Source organism: Acanthopagrus latus, chromosome 17 (assembly GCF_904848185.1).
Source record: "Acanthopagrus latus isolate v.2019 chromosome 17, fAcaLat1.1, whole genome shotgun sequence".
Classification (NCBI taxonomy): Eukaryota; Metazoa; Chordata; class Actinopteri; order Spariformes; family Sparidae; genus Acanthopagrus; species Acanthopagrus latus.
The window spans coordinates 2,405,065-2,428,921 of NC_051055.1; the positions used below are offsets into that span (position 1 = coordinate 2,405,065).

Sequence of the window (23,857 nt, forward strand, 5' to 3'; positions counted from 1 at the left end):
CCGGGCAGTTAAGCCGCCAGGACACTATTGTATTCCTAGGAATTCCTTCTTCTTTCTTTCTTCCGAGGAAGTCGTAATTCCCATGGGCGAAAACTCACCAAACTTTACAGAAATGTCCGGCCCCATGCCTGATTTACTTAATTCCAAGGACATGTCAATATTCCTCCTGGGGGGCACAATAAGTGTTTAAATTTTAAAAACTTTAGAAATACCTACAAAATCAACAGTACATGCTACAGTTTTGAAACTTTCACCAAACTGTAGCCCCAGTACTGCTGAAACTTTAGTCCCCTTAAACTCATTACAAATTATGAAGTCCATCACTCAGTTTTTTTTCAAAAGCTGTTAAACTATCTCCTCCCATAATTTTGGCTCAATTGTCACCAAACTTAAGCCTACAGTGCATCAAAATGTTTGACTGTAAACAGTATAGTAAACATATACTATCAAATTCTTGCTAAATACATTTTCAATCTTCCTGAAAAAAATTGTGAATATTTTAGAGTCAATCACAATTTTATCTCAAAAACTGACTTTCTGAGAACATTTTTTGTATTCTGCTCTCATGGGAATAACTGGAGTCAATGTAAGAGTGGCATTTTTAAACATCAGATTTTCCCTTATGAAGCAAAACACTTGCTGTCAAGATGCAATTTATGTATTATCAAATTTTTGTTCAGGTAACAGAATTTCTGACATTTTGACCATTTTAGAAATCTGCCTGGACAACTGCAGCTCCAGCAAATCAGCTCAGTGAGCTAGGAGCTGGTTCTTGGTGTTAGGGGTTGTGGATTTGAGACCCCACAAGGGTGATGATGATAATGACAGATCAAAATGTCACATGTCCTTAACATGAAACACAAGACAATTGTCCTGATGATGGCATCACAGCAAGCCTCTAAATTAAATAAAAACAAATAGCTTGGACCAGACCATTGGTGAAAGCTAACAAGCTTTTGCACAAAGGTCCAGTTTCATGCCAGATTACCTCAGCTGTAAACCCAAGTCAATAGTCCTGATGGTGGCGCTACAGCAAGCATCTAAAGTTCAAAACCTTGAAAATTCATAACAAATCAACCATAACTTTCGTCAAACTGTAGCCTCATTAATGAAGAAACTTTTGTACATTTAAACCTATTAAAAATTATGAAGTACATCACTCAGTTTTTTTTTTTCAAAAACTGAAACTTCTTAAACCTATTTCCTCTCTCCTCCTTTGATTTATCAAAAATTGAGCCTCAAAAATTGAATTTTTCACAGCATTTTAAATTTTTCTTTCGTGTGAACAATTGGAGTCAGTGCAATAATTACATAGATAAACATCAGTTATTCAATTATGGAGCAAATCAATCATTTTTAAAAACAAATGACCAACATCTCCATGCTGCAAAATGTGTATTTTCAGATTTCAGTCTTGATAACTGAATTTTTTTAACAGTGGTTTCAAATCTCCTCAGACTGATAGATGACAGTCTTTGGTTCCAGAGGTTGTGAGTTCAAGCCTCAAGTGGTCCTAAATGAACATTGTTGTCAACTGTCTTGCCTATTCTCCTGTTTGTTGCTCAGAATTGCCTAAATTAGCCCAAAAATAGCCTGGACCTGACCCATCACTGCGCAGCAGCTATAATTCCTTCTGTTTTTGTTGAGCATTGTTAACATTATGTGTGCCCACTGGGGACCATGCACGTTTGTAATATATACATAATCTATATCAGGTTATCTATTATTAAATATGTATACATTACAAAAGTGTTGCATCCCTTTCTTGTCTGGAGTATTACAAGAGTAACCTCCTTTGATCATATATCATGTTATGAGGCATGACTGCATGACTAAAATGATGGGAACCTGAGCCTCTAATCTTTGTGGCTTTCCACAGTCAGAATTCAACGTGTGGAGAAGGAATTAGTTTCCAGAGGGGACAGAAGGACACACTGCAGCAGTCAGATTAAATATCACTTCAGACAAACATCCCACAGAACCATTCATCTAATGTAACTAAATACATCTGCATTTACTTTACTACAATCTTACTACTGTACTCTTAGTACTGTACTGTACTGTACATTCTGTGTCACAACCAAAGCAGTGCAATGTTAAATGAATGCATCGTATTGACAATCAGGGATAAAACACACTGTTCATCAGGAAAATGCTAAGAAATCAGATCCATTAAACAGCAAGGCCATTAATTGTTCAACCCATAGTGTACATTAAGTACATAGATTAAACATATACACAAGGGTCAAAAAGTCCAGACCTCCAGTCAAAATACTCTAATTTTGTATTTGATTCAAATGTGGTACTGTTATTTGAATAGTAACTAAAAAATACAAGTGGTATCTGGTATCATGTCCTCCCCTTTTCTCAGTTACAGCATACACAGTTACTGTTGAGCTTATATTATTATTTTTAATGGAACAAATGTATAACATTCTGAACAAATGAAAATAGAAATCTTTTGACTTGTGGTCTCAGACATTTTGACCCTACTGTATGTGTAACTGGACTTGCACATGTATAATCAGATACTTAAGACTAACTTAAACACTGTTTACATGTGTGAACAACTTTTACCAAAGTAATGTTCTGACTCGATATCGTTAATTTTACTCATGACTTTTGATTACTTTTACAACACGTGAAAGAACACACATAAAATTGAGCTCGCTTGAGACTTAAATAATTTATTTACCACTAGAGCACCACAACAATACTGTGTTACAATACAGCACAGCGGGTCACAATAACATCATCATCATCATCATCATCATCATCATCAAAACAACAACAAAATACACATAAAAAATAACAGCTCTATCGTGATAAACTTGGTGCCTAGCTCTATTTGTTCCTGCTTTTCAGTAAGTCCACTGGCACTAAACACCTGAAGGGGGCTGGGGTCAGGTCACCTACATCAACATTCATATAATAAGGGAGGAACTTCGACTAACCAAGAAAACCGGGTAATTTGAAAATAGTAAAATGAAAACGGCATCAGTGCAATTTGTTTGAATAAACACACAAATAGATAATGACTCACAGACAGCATTTAAAGTTTGTGGTAGAATCAAAGATTCTGATGGCAGGAAGATACACACTGATGACACTACATAACACTACAGCTGGGCTACAGGTCTCTGTTCAAGGTTGGATATATTTTCGTGATACATTTGGCTCTACAAGCATTTTTTGAAAGCCATATCTACTGTTCATTAATACCTACTATAAACTTTCAGCAGACTAATCGCCAGCAGAGTTTCTCCAAACACTGCTCCATCATCACATTCCTAAAGACAGCATCTCCTTTCCCTGAACCCAAAGTCTCAGCGCTAGTGTGGACTGAATTTGTAGCGGTGCTGAGTGCTGGAGATGACATCACTGTAATTCTTAAGCATATGAAATGTCATCACTGTGGAAACATCAACATCAATCACTGCGAAGCACAACCAGGTTATGCTAAATGGGACAGGAGGGACAGTCACGTCTAGATTGGCTCATAGTCCGCGGTTATCTTTTGGTTACAGCAGCATTGCTTGTTACTTGCTTCGTGGGTTTGAAGCTACTAGCCAGCTGGGGCCTTTCTGTGTAGAGTTTGCATGTTCTAGCTCTTAGTTTCTCCAGCTTCTGTAAAGCAGTTTTTTTTCCAATGATGTTTCTGGGTTTTTGTATCAATATTTTAATTAATATTCTAATATAAAGAGTTTCTGTCACCTTGCTAGTCTATACTAGCTGTCTATACCTTGATCTGAAAAAAGTTCAACAATAAATGTTGGCCAGTCCTTCATACATTAAATCACCCCCACATGCCTGCTAATGCCATCCTTACAACTTTATTGAGTCTAAAAACATGTCTGAGCAGTTTTACTCTGTCTGAGCACAACTGGCCTTCTGTTGAGCGACTGAGAAATATTTGAGAAATTGTATTTAAAACTGCTTAAAACAGAACTGTTAAATCAACAATGACACTATGTTTTTAATATACTGTCCTTATTCAGACATGCAGAGTGAATACTGTTGAGCAACTTTATGTTCCAAGGTTGCATTTTTAAGAACCATGTTATTAGAGCCCGACTGATATGGGAGTTTTGAAACCAACACCTTTTTAAGAGAGCAATGGCAGCTGGTATACTGAGTTAACTTTAACTTATCATATACTGTATGTACAAAATTTAGATCTGAAAGTAACCAGCAGATGTAGCTGAATAATACATGCAGTGGAGTAAAAAGTACAATATTTCCCTGTGAAGTGGAGTGGGGAGGAAAAAGTGGCAGAAGATACCATTGAAATACTCAAGTAATGTAGAAGTACCTGCACACTGTGCTTAAAGTACAGTGGTGGAGTAAATGTACTTAGTTACTTTCCACTGTTCTCTTCTGACCCATTGATTCTCTAACAAGTTGGCTGTAAGACTCATGCTGCAGCTTTGTTCCACTTCTGAACCGTTATTTCAATGAACTTACTGTTTTTCAATGATTTGTTATTGACTATCAACACGACAGCAAGACTCATGCAGTTGAGCATCTTCACACAGCCGGAGGGTAATCTTCCCATGTCACAATGTGAGAATTGCCCATTTTTTATTGTTTCCCATCTACTTACACTTACTGCTTAAGGTATTTATCTTACCCTGATGTTAACCCTAATCATAATCATCAGTCCTCAAATCCAACCAATCCAACCAACCCAACAAAAGGCAAAGAGAGCCGACCAGTCAGAGGCAGAGTAGGGCGGGTCATGCCAACACATCTCGGAGGAGAAAACAAACTTTAGCAGGACAGACTTACAACCAATTAAAAAAATATTGTGAGCTGAAAAATGCCCTGACATCTTTCAAAAGGAGCGGAAGGTCAAACAGTAGTCAAACACCTCATTTTGATATGAATCATGTTATCTATCTGGATTAATATGATGTGTCACTCCAAGCAGGAGTAAGTCAACGTTACAAAGGCTGGTGAACAGAGAGAGTGCCAGATTGGATTTGGAGACTGAATTCACAAGCATGAGCTTCAAGCATAGCTTGATACTATGAGCTACAGGGATTTACAGGACAGTAGTTTGTTTTTGAGACAGGAAACAGTGGAGGAGACTGAATGATGGCAACATTCAAATTGTAATTAAGTTTATGTGTATGAACATCTTTTTAGCGGGGATTTCGGACTTCTACGAAACTTGCTGCATTTAGGACACCTGCAATAAATATATATATATATATATATATATATATATATATATATATATATATATATATATATATATATATATATATACTGTGAATATGGTTTACAAATCTTGTTCATAACCTAAAGCCAATGTAGGCTATATCAAAAGATGCAATATGTTACTACCACATTTTGTATGATTCTGTATGAGACAGTTATGGAAATAAAGGACACATGAATGCAATTATTACACTCACTGTCTCCACTATGAACTCAGTTCATGTGAACATCACTATTCCTACAATGACTCCTTTGAGTCGAAGCGAGTTATCTCAACAAGCCAGTATGCGGGGAAAGCTGTGGTTGTGCTACTGTGGTTCATAGTAAAGTACAACAGACCGCGTTAACCAAGTAACAGACACACATTTTCCTAAATTAGCAGGTAGTGCAACTTCCTCGCTGACTGTTCTCCAAGCACTCTCCTGTATTGTCCGGTCTCTGTATGCGTGTTCAGTGCTCTGGTGGTCCAGAGCTCGGGGAGCAGACCGGAGCGCTGCTGCAGCCCCGGCTCAGAACGTCACGAGAAAAGACTGCTGTTCTATTGTTGTGCTAACTGGGGCTAATGCTCCGTGCTTGGCGCCCCGGAGCTCGGTAGCTCCGTACTACTACCACACTCCATACGCATACAGAGACCACAGGACAGAAACACAAACAGATACACAGAGACTTGGACAAAACAGGAGAGAGCTTGAAGAAAAAACTCAGCAGGAAAGTTGGACTCTGTGCACACGGATCCTAAAATGGGAATGTGGGCGTTGGACCTTCAAGGCGCGGCTGGACCGTCCAGCAACGCCTTCCCGCAGGCTGCAGCCATTACATTAATACTGATGTTTAAGTCCAGATGATAATAGTGATAGTCTAAATGATATAACTCTAAATGTAGCTTTTGGTTAAACTTCGCAGCCCTGAGATGTCCTGTAAGCCTGACACGACTGTTATCAGGGACAGGATTACCGCTGTCTTACTGATATTGAAAAGGAGCTATTGTTTATGAACTTTCAGCATGTGTTTCACTGACAAACCAGTTAGCAACTTACAGTGAAGACATCATGTCACTCTATCTGTATTGCCATCTTCTCAGCTGTGATGTGCTACATGCGCTGCTGGTCCTGCTGAGTCAGAGTGTGTGGTTAATAATGGAGTCAGAACATTTATCAGCCGGGCTCTGATTCTAAAGTAGGAGCTCTTTCAGGTTTGTACTGCTTTCCAATGTTTTGTTAAAAGACTTACAAAATAAGACCAGAATTCTCCTTTTACATGCCCCAATGTGATGTTCTTCAGGCGAGTATTCAAATGACTTAATTTACAAGATTTGTAGGCAATAAAATGGAGTAGATGTTAAATATCATCAGTGCAAGGTTGATACTGTCCACCATTCTACCTAGGTTGAAATTTGGAGGGTGCTAAAACATAACCATGAGCATCTTCCATGGCAAAATAATGGAAAGATTTAGACAATTAAAAGGATCCCAAACAAAGACAAACACAAAATGAGGATGTGGTGTGGTGTGACTGTGAATACTGGAGAGGGGTTGGGCGGGGGAGAGGGCAGTGAGGTGGTGTCAGGGGCGGGGCTTGAGTTATTTTCAGGACTTATTTCACATATAGACACTTATCACTTATACTTCCAGTGTTTGCCTTACTTTTGTGTCTCAATGTGACAAGTGTGTGAGGTGATACATGTTGACAGGGCTTTGGAAACACTATAGAGGGCATCCCTGTGCGAGAGCCATGTCTGTGTTTACTGTGTGTGCTTGGATGTATGTGTAGTATGTGTGTGTCCTGTGCAGTGGGGTCACAATCATCAAAACGTTGGCATGACTTTGATACCACTGCTAAAGATGAATTCGTTTTTTTTTTTGTTTTGTTTTTTTTAAATCAAACTTGACCTCAGTCACCATGATGGGTGCAATGCAACAGGCAGGCAACAGAAGCAAGTAGGGATGTTTCCAAAACAACCTTTTTTTTTCCATTAAAATGTTTCCTTATTAAGGAATTGTGACGCAGGAACATATTAAACTTTGCAGTTGAAAGAAACAAAGTAAATAAAGCAAAGCAAAAAAGAACAAAAAACAGATAACTTGTATGTAAAAATATAAAAACAGGGCCTTTTCTGAATGACCTTAAATATATTTTTGACATTTATTCATTTTTCATGGAATCTGCTTCCAATTTATACTGTCAGAATTATCAGTTGAGGCCTACATTTAAAAAAACAACAACTATGAAGTAAAATATTTTTTTAAAGCAGTAACCAGTGGCCATTTCCAGTACTGCATCTGAGGCACTTGATCAACCATTTCATCACATCCTGATCTGGATCCTACATTCATGAACTTAAAACCATTTGGCGCACATAGCCGACTATAAACGTGCCAATGTCATATGTGGAAACACTATTTCATTGTTTTCACTTGCTGAAGGACAATGATCAATTCTTCTTGCCGCCTTTAGTTTGGTTAGTTTGGTCAGGTAAAAACAATGTCACCCAGACATGTGCAGCACAGATTAACTGCACTGGCTCTTGTCTTGGAGAAAACGGTTTGACGAGTATAAAATGCTGTGTGATGACACTGGCTTTGCCGAGTAAACTATTACACAACGCAGAGGCATACTGTGACCTGGAATCATGTGTTCATCATGCAATTGTTGATGTGAATTCTGTGTCAACCGACACTGCGATGCAACACTTTACCTCTGGTTATTAGCACTGGTATTAAAGTCAAGTTTCTGGTATCATGACGGCACTGGTCTTGTATGTTGTGTACGCATTGAACTAGCATTAGTTTTCTACCTGTACTGTCCACCACACCTCTCCTAACGATGCTGTGTGGAAACAATGCTGTGATTATAATAGTGCATGTAATAAAAATTACAGTTGAAGTTTAACTGTATGTATGCCCAAGTCCATTGTGTGTGTGTGTGTGTGTGTGTGTGTGTGTGTGTGTGTGTGTGTGTGTGTGTGTGTGAAGGAAGTAGAGAGAGAGTGTTTGTGCTGGCTTCTAAGGGGTTCTAGCTGCACTTGCAGGACTTGACCTTCATATTAGAGAGCTGCTCTATTTTGGGGGTCTTGCCGATGTAGTAAAGGATAGTGAGGGGCTCCAGGTCCTGGGAGACGCAGCAAGGTGAGGCTGATGCTTCAGGGTTGATGGTGTTATACAGGCCCAACACCTGGAACACAGAAATATTCCATACAATGATGAAAACGTAAAGTAGGTTGACATTAGGGGCTCATAGGGTGTCGTACACTGTAGCCCCCTAAATAAAACTGACTTGAATGTGAACTTTGACCCTGTCCCTCATACAGTACCTTGGAATGCTGGGTGTCGGCGCTCCACAGATATGGACAGGCCCCTGCGCAGAAGTTGGCCTCGTACCCCTTTGGCTCGTGGATCCACCTCCAGCCCAAGTCCTTCTTAAAATCGATGTAGAGTGACCGTAAACAGCAGTTGTCCTGAACGTTTCTACAAAGATGGTACGGGGTGAGGTGAATTATGGTGAAGTAGGGACCAAGTTTCAGCTCCAGTCTGCTCTGAGTCTGGTAACAATATAGACTTTTGTAATCTCATTTAAAGGGTAATTCCAGTTTACCCCTTTGCAAAAAGCGCAGCAGAATATAGGATACTGTATACCGCCCAATCGTAGCTGTCATAACACTAGACTACAGAGCAGCTCTCTTCCCCAGACTCCTAATCGGGTGTCATCCACCAGTCAGAGGGTCAGTGGTTCGATTCTTAGCCCCAGTAGTCTACATGTCGAAGTGTCCTTGGGCAAGACACTGAACCCCAATTTACTTCTGGTGGCTCTTCCACCAGTGTATGAATGTTTGTGACTGGGTTAATGCTGAATTGTGCTCTAAAGTGCTTTAAATGGTTGCTAAGACTAGAAAAGCTCCATACAGTCCATTTAATATTCATTTCATCATTCCACATTCCACTGCACAAAATAGTTTGGTTAGGTTTTGTATTGTTTTTCTCTTATGTAGCGCAAAGGAGCTTACCATTAATTTTGCAAGAAATTAAATTAACCTTGTACCTTGGAGCTTTTAACACAGAGACTTGTCATCACTATGGCTTTCCATGGAGAGTGTGTACGTCTGCTAAATTTGATATCAATTCAGTGCAGTGCTATTCATAAAAACAGTTCTCGCCATGGATTAATGTTCATACAGTAACACTAATCACTCTCACTGGACAGCTGGTATCAATATGGTACCAATATGTTTCAGTGGTTAACACTGAATAAAAACAATCAGCAGGAGGATTTATTGTAATTCCTGGGACCTGAGGAAGATTTCAGGTTAACATATGTAAAGAGAGTGAGAGAGAGAGAGTTAATTCCCAGTTATTACCTGGAACAGTAGGCAGCGTCCAGGGCTCTCTTAGTCCGATGGTTCTTGTACTGGGACTGGCTCTGGGATTCCAACCGGTATGAGGGCAGCAGCATGAGGAGAAGGTGTGGAGCTCGGGCACTATGCCGCCGCCTCCTGAATACCTTTAGGTCCCCGCCATGGATGAAACTGTCATCAATACCTGGAAACATAACAGAGAGATCAATAAGCTATATCTTACTGATAGCAGATGATCAGAGAACCTACCATGGCATGACACATCTCCTCCCAAGTATAAATGTTCCAGATGTGGCTTCATTTCTTTGGATAACTTGATGAAGCAAGATGCCAAGTTCTTGCTGAATTTTACAGAAGAGCAATAGAAAATATGCTGATTGGAAACATCACACACTGACATGGTTTGTGCACGGCCCAGGACTAGAGAGCTCTGCAGCAGATGATTAGCCCACCCAGAGCTCAGTGGTGCTTCTGCACTGAGCATCAGTGAAAAAGGTGAGATGAGGTGCCTGCTTAGCACCCAAAGGATACTTAAAATCCACATCCACCCCAGTAACAGATTTCTGGCAGGTTTCTGTATTTATCCTCGTGTTTTGTGTCATTGACGGGTTGTAGTCCTTTAATATGTTCCTTACACACTAAAGGAATAGCTTCACTGCTGCTTCAGTCACATCGGGAGACAACGCTGTGACTTTAAACATCACTCATGACAATCAGCTGTGACAGGAGGAAGCACAGTCACAAGCATTTCAAAATAAAAGCCAGTTGAGGCCATCTCATACTATTCTTTTGTTTTTAGACCTATCAGCTGGACAGAAGCATCATATGGTATCTTTTTTTCTTCTTATCAACTCTCAAATGCAGACAAATCCAACACTGAGTGTAACAGGTATTGTGTGTTTCACAGCCTGTTATGTCAGTCCTCTGTGCCATAGAGCTCCATTGTTTCCAAAACAACAGAATCACATCAGCCTCATGTCCCTTCATTACCATCAACACACACACAGTACTTTCTTCTTGACTGAATCTCACATACAATATCCTGCTGCCCCGAATACTCGGGATCAGTAAATGTGGATTAGTCCTTTTCTAAATAGTGGTCGCTAACAAATACACGGTGCTCAGTGTAAATGAGTACACCCCCTTTGAAAAGTAATATTTTAAACAATATCTCAATGCACGCAAAAACAATTTCCAAAATGTTGACAAGATTAAGTTTTATATAATGTGTTTAATTTATAACATGAAAGTAAGGTTAATAATATAACTTTGAGTAAAACTGAAATTTTTGTTCTCTAAGTAGGGTGATGTAAAAATGAGAACACCCCACTGAAAGTCTCTGGAGCAAGGCTAAATTTTAGACTACAAATGTCTAATTTAACAATAATCAACCAAAGATGAGTCTAATTATTCTTTACACAGGTGTCCAGCAGACAATTGACTATAAAAGGGTGTAGAAAACCCCTTCCCATTTCTTGTTGTTAGCAATGGCACCACATGGAAGGGAAATGTCTCAAGACCAGAGAAAGAAAATAATTTCTCTGTACCACTAAGATGAAGGCTACACGAAGATCAGCAAAGCTTTACTTGTCAGTCAGAATACTGTAGCAAAGGTGGTACAAAAACTTAAAAAAGCTGGAACTGCAACCATCTCACAGAGACGTTCAGGTCGTCTATGGAAATTAACACCTCGACAGGAGCATCTTCTGATGAGAAGGGTCGAAGAAAATCGGCATGCAAATTCACTGCAGTTATCCAAGGAAGTAGAAAGCCAAACTGGGGTGACTATTTCCCGTGACACAATACGGCGTACACTGCAGAGGAGAAGAAAAAGAGAAGAAAAAAGAGAGAGAAAAAGCCTGCCTAGAGTTTGCCAGGGCCCATGCTGACAAAGATGAAGACTACTGGGACTCTATACTTTAGAGTGATGAGACCAAGATAAATGTTTTTGGAACTGATGGCTTCAAAACTGTATGGCGTCGCAGCGGTGAGGAATACAATAAAAAATTCATGGTGCCTACAGTGAAACATGGTGGTGGCAGTGTCCTTATGTGGGGTTGCATGAGTGCTGCTGGTGCCGGGGAGCTGTGTTTCATTGATGGCATCATGAATTCACAGATGTATTGCTCTGTACTGAAAGAAAAGATGCTACCATCACTCCTCGCTCGTTCGTTGTGCACTTTTCCAACATGACAATGATCCTAAACACACATCTAAGGCCACTGTTGGATTTCTGAAGAAGAACTGGGTGAAAGTGATTCAGTGGCCAAGTATGTCTCCTGATCTGAACCCAACTGAACACCTATGGGGAATTCTGAAGAGACAAGTTGAGCATCAGTCTCCATCCAGCATCCAGTCTCTAAAAGAGATAATTCTTGAAGAATGGAAAAAGATTGATGTAGCAAAATGTTTCCAACTTGTTCATTCCATGCCTAGAAGACTTGGTGCTGTCATGAAAAATCCTGGAGGCCATACAGAGTACTAGATTTAGTAGTTTTTGTTGTGGGGTGTTCTCATTTTTGCATCGCCCTTATTTGAGTAAAACTGAAAAGTGTGTAATCTAAGTTATGTTATTGACCTTAATTTCATGTTATAAGTTTAACAGATGTTATATTAAACTTATATATATTCAACATTTTTGAAACTGTTTTTGTGTTCTCTGAGATATTATTTAAAATGGTACTTTTCAAAGGGGGTGTACTCATTTACGCTGAGCACTGTACTATTTCCTCCTGTTTTAATAACATTTATCGAAAACTACTGAATAGAACTGCACTCAGTAGAGTGCATACAACTGCCAAGGCCCAACAGTCCTCTTTAATACAATCAGGCCTAATTCAATATCAAACTAGGTAACCCTGTATCACTCTAAATTTTAAACTATCCATAACTACTTAATAACAAGGTAAACTTGCCAGATCTGCATATTGTGCTCTCTCATTGATACCAATCTGCCTGAATATGCCTCTTCAAAAATGAAAATGTCTGAAAACACAATCTTAAAAAAAAAGAAAAGTAAATAGGGTCTATTCTGCGTCTATCCCATCCCTCGTCTAAGTTTTGAGAAAATGGTACAATAGTTCTTGTGAAATCCTGTTGGCAATCCAACCAACTGACAGAAAAACAAAGCAACAGACACACATGGAAACATGACCTCCACAACAGAGGAAAATATGGAATGAGACCAGACGTGTCTGACAACATCCTTTGACATTTTATATTTAATCAAATAACCTGCAAACCGTGCCTCCAGCTCCTCACTCTTGTTGGGAATAATGTAGTTATTTGATGGTACGAATGTGCAGCACGGGCAGTGCAGGCTGATCTTGAATCCACTGTTTCTGTCTGTGGAGAAAAAAAGTCAAGCGATAAGGTGACAGAACATTCAACCCATGCCATAAATGATGAGAATGTGTGTCAGTAATGGGAGGAATACACACTCACCTCTGTGATTCAGCCACTCACTTACTGCCTCTGTCACATCAAATGACAACCACTCTCCCTCCGTTTGTGTTCGTACCACCTTGCTGTCAATATACCGCTGCGTTGGGGACATCAGGTCTTTGTGTCCTAGAACCTATAGATAAAACAGGTGTCCGGTTAAAGTCGTGAAACAAAAATAATAATTTAAAAAATATGAATATATGTTTAAGCGTTTATTAATGATTCAGGACATGAGAGTGCATGAGTGCTTGGGCTGGTGAAGAAGGCTCTCTAGCTAACTCGGGAGCATGAGTCTGGCTCAGTGCCTCTCACATGGGTACAGTTTGTCACAAAGCAGACCATTCATGACAAAAAGGCACACCTTTACATAATATTACAACTATGTAAATCATCAGAAATAAGGGCCATTGCTGTTCCATCCACTAGTTATAGCACCAGAATCATGATTCGTATGTATGTTGCTGCATTGAATATTGGTCTTTAGCTGATATCCAGCAGCGTTGCTGTGTTGTGTGACTGTCAGCCTGTTGGAATTATACTCATTAATGATTATTTAGCTGCTACTGGACGGAATAGTGCATTAATAAGTTTCTATTGTATTATTTAATATTGGTCACTGTGTTCAAATAATGGGTTATGTCTCTGTATAAAATAAGTTGATGAATAAAAGATGTATTATTCCCTGACAAATTAATGAAAATTCCTAAAAGCCTCTCACAATGTTATAGACAGGGAAGTCTGGATAAAATTTCATCCAGAAGGTATGTGGTTATGGCAATCATGCCTAGCGTCACAACAGAGCGCTCAATACATAAGCACAGAAAACACACCATTAACCACAGTAGCTAAGGAAGACAGTCGGTGTAAGTCTAGCAGCCTGCTCTTTTCTCTCTGATTGATTGGCCAGGTCTGGGAGGAGCAATGAGAGCATAACCAGATACTGGACAGACCTCTGTTATTCTGCTGTCCTTCAGAAACATGTGCTTATGTTGGCTCACGTCTGCCTAATGTGTAAAACATTATTTCGGCTGCTTTCACAGAGGTCTCCTGTCAGGGCTGCCATGGGAAATGTGACGCCCAGACACAAACAAGTGTTGAGACAAGAATCGATACAAGAGGTTTAATGATGGTGGGTCGAGGGCAGACAAACTCTTTTGATGATGTGACTATTCGACCCCATTGGATGACTCACTTTCATTTAAATAGTTGTGATTTAATGTTTACAGTCTTCAAATTTACCAGAACGAAGAGTCATTTTCAAATATTCATATCTCCTCTAGTCTATATTTTCCAATTTATGGATGTTAAAGACAAATTTCAACCTAATCCAGTGAAAAATAAGTGATAGTGAGGTTTAGAAGACACATACAGAGACACATACAGTGTCTCACACAGTGTTATTCAATAACTAAACTGCAGAAATTATGCTTAGAGGGTCAAACTTAAGAAAAATCATTCAAAAAATAGCTGAAGTACAGCTGTAGGATTCTGTCAGGTCCCATGAAATTCACAGAGGTGTCAACTTGATTTTTTATCCAGAAAATCCATGAATCCATGAATTGGGAGGCCCTCGGTGAGTTGGTATGGAATTCCTCTTTTACTTCCTTAATGTTGTAAATATTGAAATTCCGAGTTTCAATTTCTTCTCCAGAACTACATAGTGCCTCTAAAATAAAGACAAAAAAAAATAAAAATAAAAATCTTTCTAAAAAAGTTTGTCTTTAGGAGGTGCACTATGTGACATGCACAGGCAGGCATTTCCATAAAACCGTGTCTTTATACATTACAGTTGTTTCAGCACATTTGTTGACCTCAATAATTTATGAATATTTCCAACAGCAGATCTGTTAAATCTGTTTGTGCCCAGATCAATATTACGTGTGCTTTGGAAGAGCAATGTGGTCTCAGATTTTATTTTTTTTTAAATTAGTTATAGCATTTTATGTAGGTGGAGTATCCTTCAACTAGAATTGGAGAGTGTTTTTTGTGTGTGTGTGTCCGATTGTGTAATCATCTTGTTTAATATCTGGAGCTGCTGTAACCTGGAAATTCATTCCTTGCCACACAATATGATAGATGTTTTTCTGTTTAATCAATGCAATTATTAACCATATAACACTCTATAAATGAGGTTATCTTTTCATTGCATAATGATGTGTAGAATATAGCAATAGTCCCTCTGAGCCTAATTCCCAACAATAACTCTTGAATCATTTGTAGGGAACTCTGGCAGCTCCTCATGTCAGTCGAGAGGGAAATGTGGGTACCTGGTATAGCTCGATGCGCTGCTCAGATACTCGGGCCCCGGTGTTTTGAAGACGGAAGATCCTGAGCTCGGCCTTCACCAGGTTGGAGGCATTCTTCTCCATAGAGGACACATCAAATGTCAGTCGCCTGAAGTAAGGATTGAAGTGTGTAGGAGAGATGACATCTACAAAGAAGGAGAGAGAACGACTGATTGAGGAGGATATTCTTGACAGGTGAGAGACTGAACATTCATGTGACATTGAGGCGTTTCCTTGATGCTCTTATCTGGAGTGGCCGACACTGAAACAAGGATGAAGATTTGGATCAAATGACAATAAGTAGGGATATGGAGGCTAATAACTGTGAAGACAGACATGTAAGAGAACTGAGGTACTGATATCCGTGTGGGATGTGTGTCGTGGTATCTGGCAACCCATTAACTCACAAACCATTCTGCTTGTGCCTGATGTGCGTCACTCGAACCTGCGCTTACTAAAACCCTTCCCTCCTCTCAGTTTGCCATGGACATGGATGATAGACTTTCAAAGAAGAAGAAATAAGCTTCCAAATTCCCCTCAGTGCGAGACTTTCACACTCGCTCATCTTTTGCCTCCACTCTGCAGACCGTATCCCTGCATTCTTCCTCTTCTTATTTTTGACGGGTCCCACACACTTTCGCAACACAGTAATGTTTCATTATGTAATTATCAGATGTTGTCATTTGATTGCTAGAAGAACTCAGAAAACACTAGAGGAATGGGATGTTTCATTTGCGCATGTCAGTAAGAAACTTGCGGTCATGGTCATCTTCCCCTGGTCTCCAGACTCACTACACACTACAACCAAATGACTCTACACCTCCCCCTCCCTATCTGTCACCTCTACAGTAAGCATCAGAAGTTCTCGGATCTCTAGAAGTTCTCGGATGACTCACCAATAGTTGGATGTATCAGTGAGGGTGCTGAGGATGAGTACAGGACTTCTGTGGACAACTTTGTCACATGGTGTGAGCAAAACCATCCACAGCTCAATGTGACAAAGACCAAAGGAACTGGTTGTGGACCTGAGGAGGACCAAGGTTCCGTTGACCCCTGTTTCTATCCAGGGGGTCAGTGTGGACATTGTGGTTGATTATAAGTATCCTCGGGGTCCACGGTGATAATAAACTGGACTGGATAAAGTACACTAAAGGCCTCTTCGGGAAGGGACGGAGCCTTCTCTATTTTCTGAGATGGCTGAGGTCGTTCAACATCTGCCGGACTATGCTCAGGATGTTTTATGAGTCTGTGGTGGCCAGTGCTATCCTCTGTGCTGTTGTGTGCTGGGAAAGCAGGCTGAGGGTAGCAGACGCCAAAAGCGTAAACGACTGATCCGCAAGGCCAGTGATGTTGTGGGAGTGGAGCTAGACTCTCTGGATTATTATCCTGTTGGAACACCTTACTACACCCAAGATACAACACAGGAGTTCACAGGATAAGGTGTATAGTTGAAAAAAGGCAAACAAACATGTTATCAGTAAATACATAATCTATGATTTCCAGCTGAAATAAGGTATTGCGTGTATTACAGTAAACAGATATGAGGTAAAAACCGTACATATTAGATAGATATTACAAAATATTTAGCAATGATGACAACACTGCTGAACTGTATGACTTTCAGTCCCTAGCTTGGGTCAAAGTCCAAAAACACTGGATCATACACTTTCCACATGACTCCACAAAGCTCCTCCACAGCCACATTATGCAAATATTTTCACATAATTAAAACCCTATGTAACTAATAACAGATCTTGATGTATAATAACTGTGAGGTGACTCTTTGAAGATCAGTTATAATACTTCATATTTCCACTGGCATTAGACCAGTACCACAGCCGCCATGCACAGTAGCAGCAGCCTCATACACTACTTACAACCATGTGTTTGGAAGTGTTTGAAAGACGCTTACACAGGACTGGGGTGACATGCTTAGCGTGACAGCTATATGTGTTGCCATGTCTAACAAATTCTGCAGAACACACACACACATGTTCAGCATAATACTGGAAACCATGTGTGTGGTTCCAGCATCTCAAGGCACGGTGAATTAGGAGGCCCAGCGGTCTTAAATTGATGGCTGTAATGTAAGACAGAAGCCTGGGATTAGCAAAACACTGCAGTTTGTTTAGAGCGAGTTTACAACCACAGCAACCAACCAGCCATGTGGCCTGAGACCAGCTGACAGAGGCAGGCAGAGAGAGAGAGAGAGAGAAAATAGTTCTGAACTCATTTTTTCAATACGTTAAATATTGTGTATAATAAATATACTGTATCTGACCAGTATAAACACTGATTACATGAAGAAAAAAAATATTGTTATTATCTGACGTATTTTAGTCAGAACTGAAGAAGCCTCATGGCTGGGAAGTGAAACCCCTTCAAGAAAACTGAAACAAGTCCAGTTGCCTACAATACAGCACTTTAAATTTGTATTTAAACATGTCAAAAAAAGTGAGTCTTGAATAAGTCTAAATAAAAGCTGTATAATTATGAATGGTTTCAGCAGATATCAATAATATAAAAAGAATAGTGAAAAGTACAATTCAGAAACGCATACTGCGTGATTTGTCTGTATGAACTGAAGACTGATTTAAAGTGCCATAAAGAATTTGAATGTTATTAACTTAACTTTGAAAAACTTTCTTGGTTTTGTATACTTTTAGTCTCCATGAACATTGGACTGCATTTTTCTTTCTTTTCTTTTTTCTTTTTTTTTTGCTGGGTATGCAAGTCATTAGCTCTTCTATCATGTTAAAGTGACAGCTGGGGTCTCTTGATGGGTGCTTCCTTGATGGTGCTATATGCTGCTTCTCCACATGGGGGGAGAGCTAACATCTACTGCATCACTTTAATGTTTATATAAATGGGTCAAATGTGGGTCGAATGCTGATTCAGTAGACCTGTGTCGTCCTCAGCTGAGAACTGGTAACTGTGAAAGCCAGACCAAGTGATTCATCAAATTTTATTTTGCCCCGTCTCCACAGTATGTCATCTACTTGTTATGGTGAGATTTGAGCAAGCTTGTGGAAATCCTTTTTATTTGCAGGATGGGAAAAAGTTGCATCCTGAATGGATTTGTAGTATGTAAGTGACTGGACAGCAGAAATAGACAGCAGTAGAGGGATTTACTGTTCGATGCAGCTCCTGGCTGTTTGTTCAGCCAACTCTCAAGATTCTGACAGCCACCTGTGAAATACTTCTGCTGCTGCTGTGTCTCACCATGGCTGCCTCCAAAGAGCTTCTCTCTCCGTATCGTTTACCATGTCAAAGGAGGCTGGAGCGTCCCAACACAGGCTTAGCTGCAGCTAATTTTTCAGTGTTTGTTCCTTATTTAAAGGCATACTATAGTGGCTAGTAGCTCCCCAAATGATGCAAAATGTGATATGCGCTAAAGTGCCCTCTTGGGAGCCAAAATTCACGCTTAAGTGCCCTCTTCGGTGGGGAGAACGCAATGCATTTTCGCCCCTGCCCTTCAAAAATTCTGTGCATGCCACTGCTGTGCTCTGAGCAGAAAAGTCCCTCTTATTTAAGCTTTGTCAGAGCCAAGAGTGAACCTGTGATGAATCACCAGACTCTCAGCCACTCCTCCTCATCATTACAATAGTAATAGTATTCTCTTTAACCCAGGAAGCACCTACACAAACCTATTCAGAACTACCTGTTTATAATACGTAATACTTGTAATACCTGTATATAATACGTCATACTGACCAAAATCTCTCTCAGGCCAGAGAGAATTTACAGCCTTGTTGTAAACTTCTGTGTCCACTGCACAGTGTATATGTATGTACATGTGTATGTACGCGCTAAAACACTGATGGCGTCCCACAAAGTTTGGTCTGAGATGTGTCCATTTTGACAAGGACGCAAAAGGAATACTCAAATCTTGTAGCTGTGTAGAGTGACTTATTTAATGCTTAACTTATTAGGGTCACTTCAGGTCAAAAACATATGAATCAGGATAAAGGAGAACTTAGAAAACTGCTATAAGTGCGACATGCAGACTTGAGGTTGAGACATGTCCACTCACGCTGCGGCCATCTTGATTGCTCTGTTCACAGTGGTTTATGAGCTGTGGCTTTGCGGGTGAACGAACCAATCTCTTCGGCCAATCTCCTGGTCTTCTGCTGCTCCTCTTGGTGTCACTCATTCAGCAGAGTTGCTCTGTAGCTGCAGCGTCTCTGGGCTTGTTAAGGCAGGAACACACCGGCTCAACCGCTGGACGTCTGAAGCTTTTGGGGAGACTCAGACGAGGTCGGGAAAAAATATGTTTGGACGTGGTCCGCTCCGATTCAACAAGCGAAGTCTGAGGAGGTTGGCTGTCGGCCGTCTGAGCCACTGGATAATTTGAATGGCGGTGTGCTAGCGAATCAGCGCAGTGTGTGGGAGGGGCGGAATACTAAGTGCACATTGGTTTTCTACACACTCCGTTCCATCATTGCTTGTTTTCATGTTTTGGAGTACTGGCATGAGACTAGCTGTTATTATGTCCATTAATCTGTGTTTGTTTGGTAATGCCTTGCTGCATGTTTAGTATGCAGCTGTTTTTGTCTGAAATAGTTAAGTGTTGTTTTGATCGAGAGTAAAGAGAGTCGTGTGCTTAAACCTCTTGTCCAGCGTCTTTTTTATACACTAGCACCACCCGCTTATTGCATCTCACGCAAGCGCAGAATGTACACGCTACTGTGGAGCTGGCAGCACGTCAGACAAGAGGCAACAGAGTGGTCGGATAGTGCTGAAGTGCTTCTGCCACTGGCTGTTTGTTTTTACTAGCCAACCACCAGAAAAACTCAAGCACAACCCATTAACACCAGAAACCATTTGTCATCTTGCATCATGTTCATGAACAAATAATGAAATAACAAATCATTTTCTTATTTTCTTATTTTTTACTCTCAGTTGAATTACAGATATATCAGATCACAACCAGACACACTAGAAACTGACATCAAAGAGTGAATTGTGTGTTAACCAACACTTCCACAAGCCACTTGAATTGTTGCCATGTTTGAAATAGTAACATTAGTGATGCAGTCACCTTTGAATTACTGCCAGAAGGACCTACAGCAAAGGCAAACAGGCGCAGGGATCAAAAATTGTACTCGCTACACTACTGGAAGCTTGTGACCGGAATGAATTACAGCAATTCTTTGAGCAAACAAGCACACATGAGCATGTTTAATCCCTCCACTCGTCCCGATGCTCATCAGTGGCCAACACTAAAAGCTGGCATTTTGACCGGCTGAGGCAGAGGAAGGTTAACGATGCTCGTTCTCTTGCCATTCGTCAACAGAGAAAGTCACACTTCCAGCTCCTGCAGAGCTGAAGGCAAACTGTTTACACAAAGTGCTGCAGAGCCTCATGAATGAGTCCGCTGTGCTGTAACACAACACTGGATGTATTGAGATGAGGCCCATGCTGACACATACTGTGGTAGACACAAACTCACCTTAAAGCACATTTACATTTTAGGGCATTAATCGGATGCTTTGGTCCAAAGTGACTTACAGTAACGCATTCATACATTCAGACACTGATGGCGGTGGCTGCCATGCAATTGCTGACCAGCACATCAGGAGCAATTTGGGGTTCAGTATCTTGCCACAAGAACACTTCAACAGTGGAATCGAACCAGTGAACTTCAGATAACAAGATGCTGGCTCTACCCCTGAGCAACAGCCACCCATGAACACACACAAAAGAACCCAGTACTTGGCCCAGACTGATATCTGCTCATACCAATCATTGTATATCATTGTACTCAATATTGATTTTTTTGCTTTTCAGTGTTTCACTCACAATTGAGATTTTATTGTCACAGTGGGAGCTCACAACAGCTGTTATGGCAGAATGGACAAAACATCTGCTGAGGCAAGCATTTTCTCCATTTAAGTCCTGTATCTGCAGCCACATTAGTAATGTGGAGTGGTGACTGAGGGCGTGATCAGTGTCATCTGCTATTGTGAGTGTTACTTGTGACGGCTCTGTAGGTCATGTCTGAGTGATCTGGTGTGAAGGCCAATGAGTTTCAGAGGCACAATGTGTGATGCTGAAGATAGTTGACATGGTAAAGAGCAGAGGGAACAGGACTGAGGACAGCAACAAGGAACTTTGGTTATACTATGTGATATAAACACAACAACAAACAGACAAAAGGTTGGTGTTCCCAACCGAAATATTAGAAGAAGTGTTTTATTAGGAATATTAAATGTATGTTATGTTGCTGTTGTTGGAGTGTGACCTCCTGTCTGCTCTGTGCTGAATTCTGCTGAATTGCTGTGTCGTGTTCTGGCATCTGGCAGAAATAGAGGACTGCAACGGAGCAGATACACAACACAGTGGAGCCAGTGGAAGTAAACACATAGACGAGAGTGACACCTTGCTGCCGTGGTGGATTGGAGAAGGAAAAAACATGGATCGGGTGGGATTCAGGGGGTAACAGTTTTTTTTTCATTATTGATTAACTTTTCAATCATTTGCTTTGATTAATCGATAAGCTGTTTTGGTTCACATCAGACCAAATCAAAGACCAGATATAATTTTTTATTTTTTTTAATGGCTTAAAATGAGAAATAATTAATTATAATTTTATAGTTGACAACTACTTGATTAATCAGACTAATTGCACGATAGGCTGAGTTCTAGGAGGTGGGGAGAGCAGACAGTGCTCTGAGTTACCCACTTTTTGCTGGGATTGATAGATAGCAGTGATTAGTTGATTAAAATTGAGCTTATTGTCGACATTGTGTGTCAGTAGAGAAATAAGAGCACTGACTGCCTGTAATCGAGTTAATCTTACTGAGTAGTAGTCCAAATATGGTAGTAGTATCAGAGTATTTGCAGGGTGATGTAAAGGGCTGGTACAGTCAGTAGTGTACAGGTGGGCAGAGCTGGAGTCAAGAAAAATGACTGAAACCAGGTTGTTCGGTGATTCCAAACAAGGGAGAGAAGGAGACATGTGACAGCATCCTCTGTCCTTTGTTTAGCCCTGTATGGAACTGGGAGGGGTCCAGCTGTGGTCTGATGGTGGGTGTTCAGAATCCGTTTATCCAGGCATATCATGACTACTGGCAAGATGGTAACCAATCCACAGTGGTTGGGTTCCTGGGTACAGGGCCACTTTGTGCTTTGACAAATGTACAAAAACTAAATAAGTGTGAATGGGTTGGCAAATTGATGCTGATCAGGAGACGATCAAAGCTGAAGTCAACGAAACAGATTGCAGTAGAGCTGCCCTGTCATTCAAGTGGTTGGAGGAGGGAGAGGAGGAAGGTCAAGCTCACAGCAGTGCTACCAGCCTCAGTACGCAGAATCACACCTCGTTATCACTGATTCATCAGCGCCATTTCAGCCTCCGCCCTAGCTGCATCCAGGCGCCTCTCTAAGAACTACATCTTTCTAGTTTTGACATAATAAATAGTACATAGGGTGATAAGGACTTGGAGTTGCCCATGGTTGTTCACATGAAAAGTAACAGAAGTAGTTCAAGTAAAATAAGAGAGGGAATTTCAAAGCCTGCCTACTTTCACAAATCCACACACTTTTGGAAAGCTAAAAAGAGAGCCAAGCCTGCACTGTCCGCCTCTCGTGACCACTACCAATCCATGAAGACCACCTGTAAAGACTCTGTAAAGACACACAGAGTTATAAAACCTGCACCTCACCTCCTGTTAGAACTGCAGAAGCCTCTTGAATGTGAGGTGAAACATCTTCAGGAACTGAAACAAGTCCAGTTGCCTACAATAGAGCACTTACAATTACCATGAGCTGGATGTCTGTTTCAGAAAGTGTCACTGCTTTATACTTTGTTGCTTCACTATAAAAGCTTTTAGGGAACAAAATAACTATAATAACTATCCTGAGCTTTCTTAAGTGAAGTAACTGTGCTTATCCCCAATTTAGTGGAGCCTTGTTAGCTCCACTAATGTCATTGCTGTTTATTCCTCCTGTCATTCTGGAGGAATAAACACCTGACTCACATCAGACTCTGCTCTGACCTGGAGCTGTTTACCAATGAGAGGAGAGCGCAGAGATTGCTTATTAACTTTTGAGATTAAGATGTGAATTTATGTGTTCAGTTCACTTTTTTTCCCCCCAATACATACCATAGGTGTGGTCATTTTTGGACACTTTAAGGCAGTTTAACTGCAATCTTACATCTGCAAGAGTAGGGGTGCCATAAACTAAAGCCTTCACAAACGGAGCTTGACTTTAATAAAGGTTTGATTTGTTGGCCTATTCTTTGTGGATTTCTACAAAGTAATGCTGTGTGTTATGTATGTATAATGTTTAATCACACACTTAAGTCCTCAAAGACAGAGCAGTAAGTGGAGTGCCTGTTGATACACACTTGGGTATTCAAGTAAAGTGAGATCCACAGGGAAATTCCAGGGGCTGGTTGAGGGTGTGGGGTGTAAGCAAATCACTGCATGACGGCAGTATACAGCAGAGTCCGCCCACATTACCACTGACCATAAAAATGATCCACCACAACTGGCAGTGTGTACATTGCTACATCGCTCCATCAAATTCACAAGATGGGAGTGAGGTGAGC

At 40.5% G+C, this 23,857-nt stretch overlaps 1 protein-coding gene across 1 annotated transcript in view; it reads right to left on the reverse strand.

Moving 5' to 3' along the window:
* Positions 1-2,673: 2,673 nt before the first annotated feature.
* Positions 2,674-23,857, reverse strand: part of tgfb2 (transforming growth factor, beta 2) — a 58,502-nt gene continuing 37,318 nt past the window's right edge. The window contains exons 2-7 of the mRNA XM_037075739.1: positions 15,283-15,446; positions 13,016-13,148; positions 12,806-12,916; positions 9,575-9,755; positions 8,534-8,687; positions 2,674-8,394 (exon numbers count right to left, since the gene is read on the reverse strand). Of these exons, the coding sequence (XP_036931634.1) occupies positions 8,236-8,394; positions 8,534-8,687; positions 9,575-9,755; positions 12,806-12,916; positions 13,016-13,148; positions 15,283-15,446 (902 nt within the window). The 3' untranslated portion in view covers positions 2,674-8,235. The remainder of the gene's footprint in view (positions 8,395-8,533; positions 8,688-9,574; positions 9,756-12,805; positions 12,917-13,015; positions 13,149-15,282; positions 15,447-23,857) is intronic.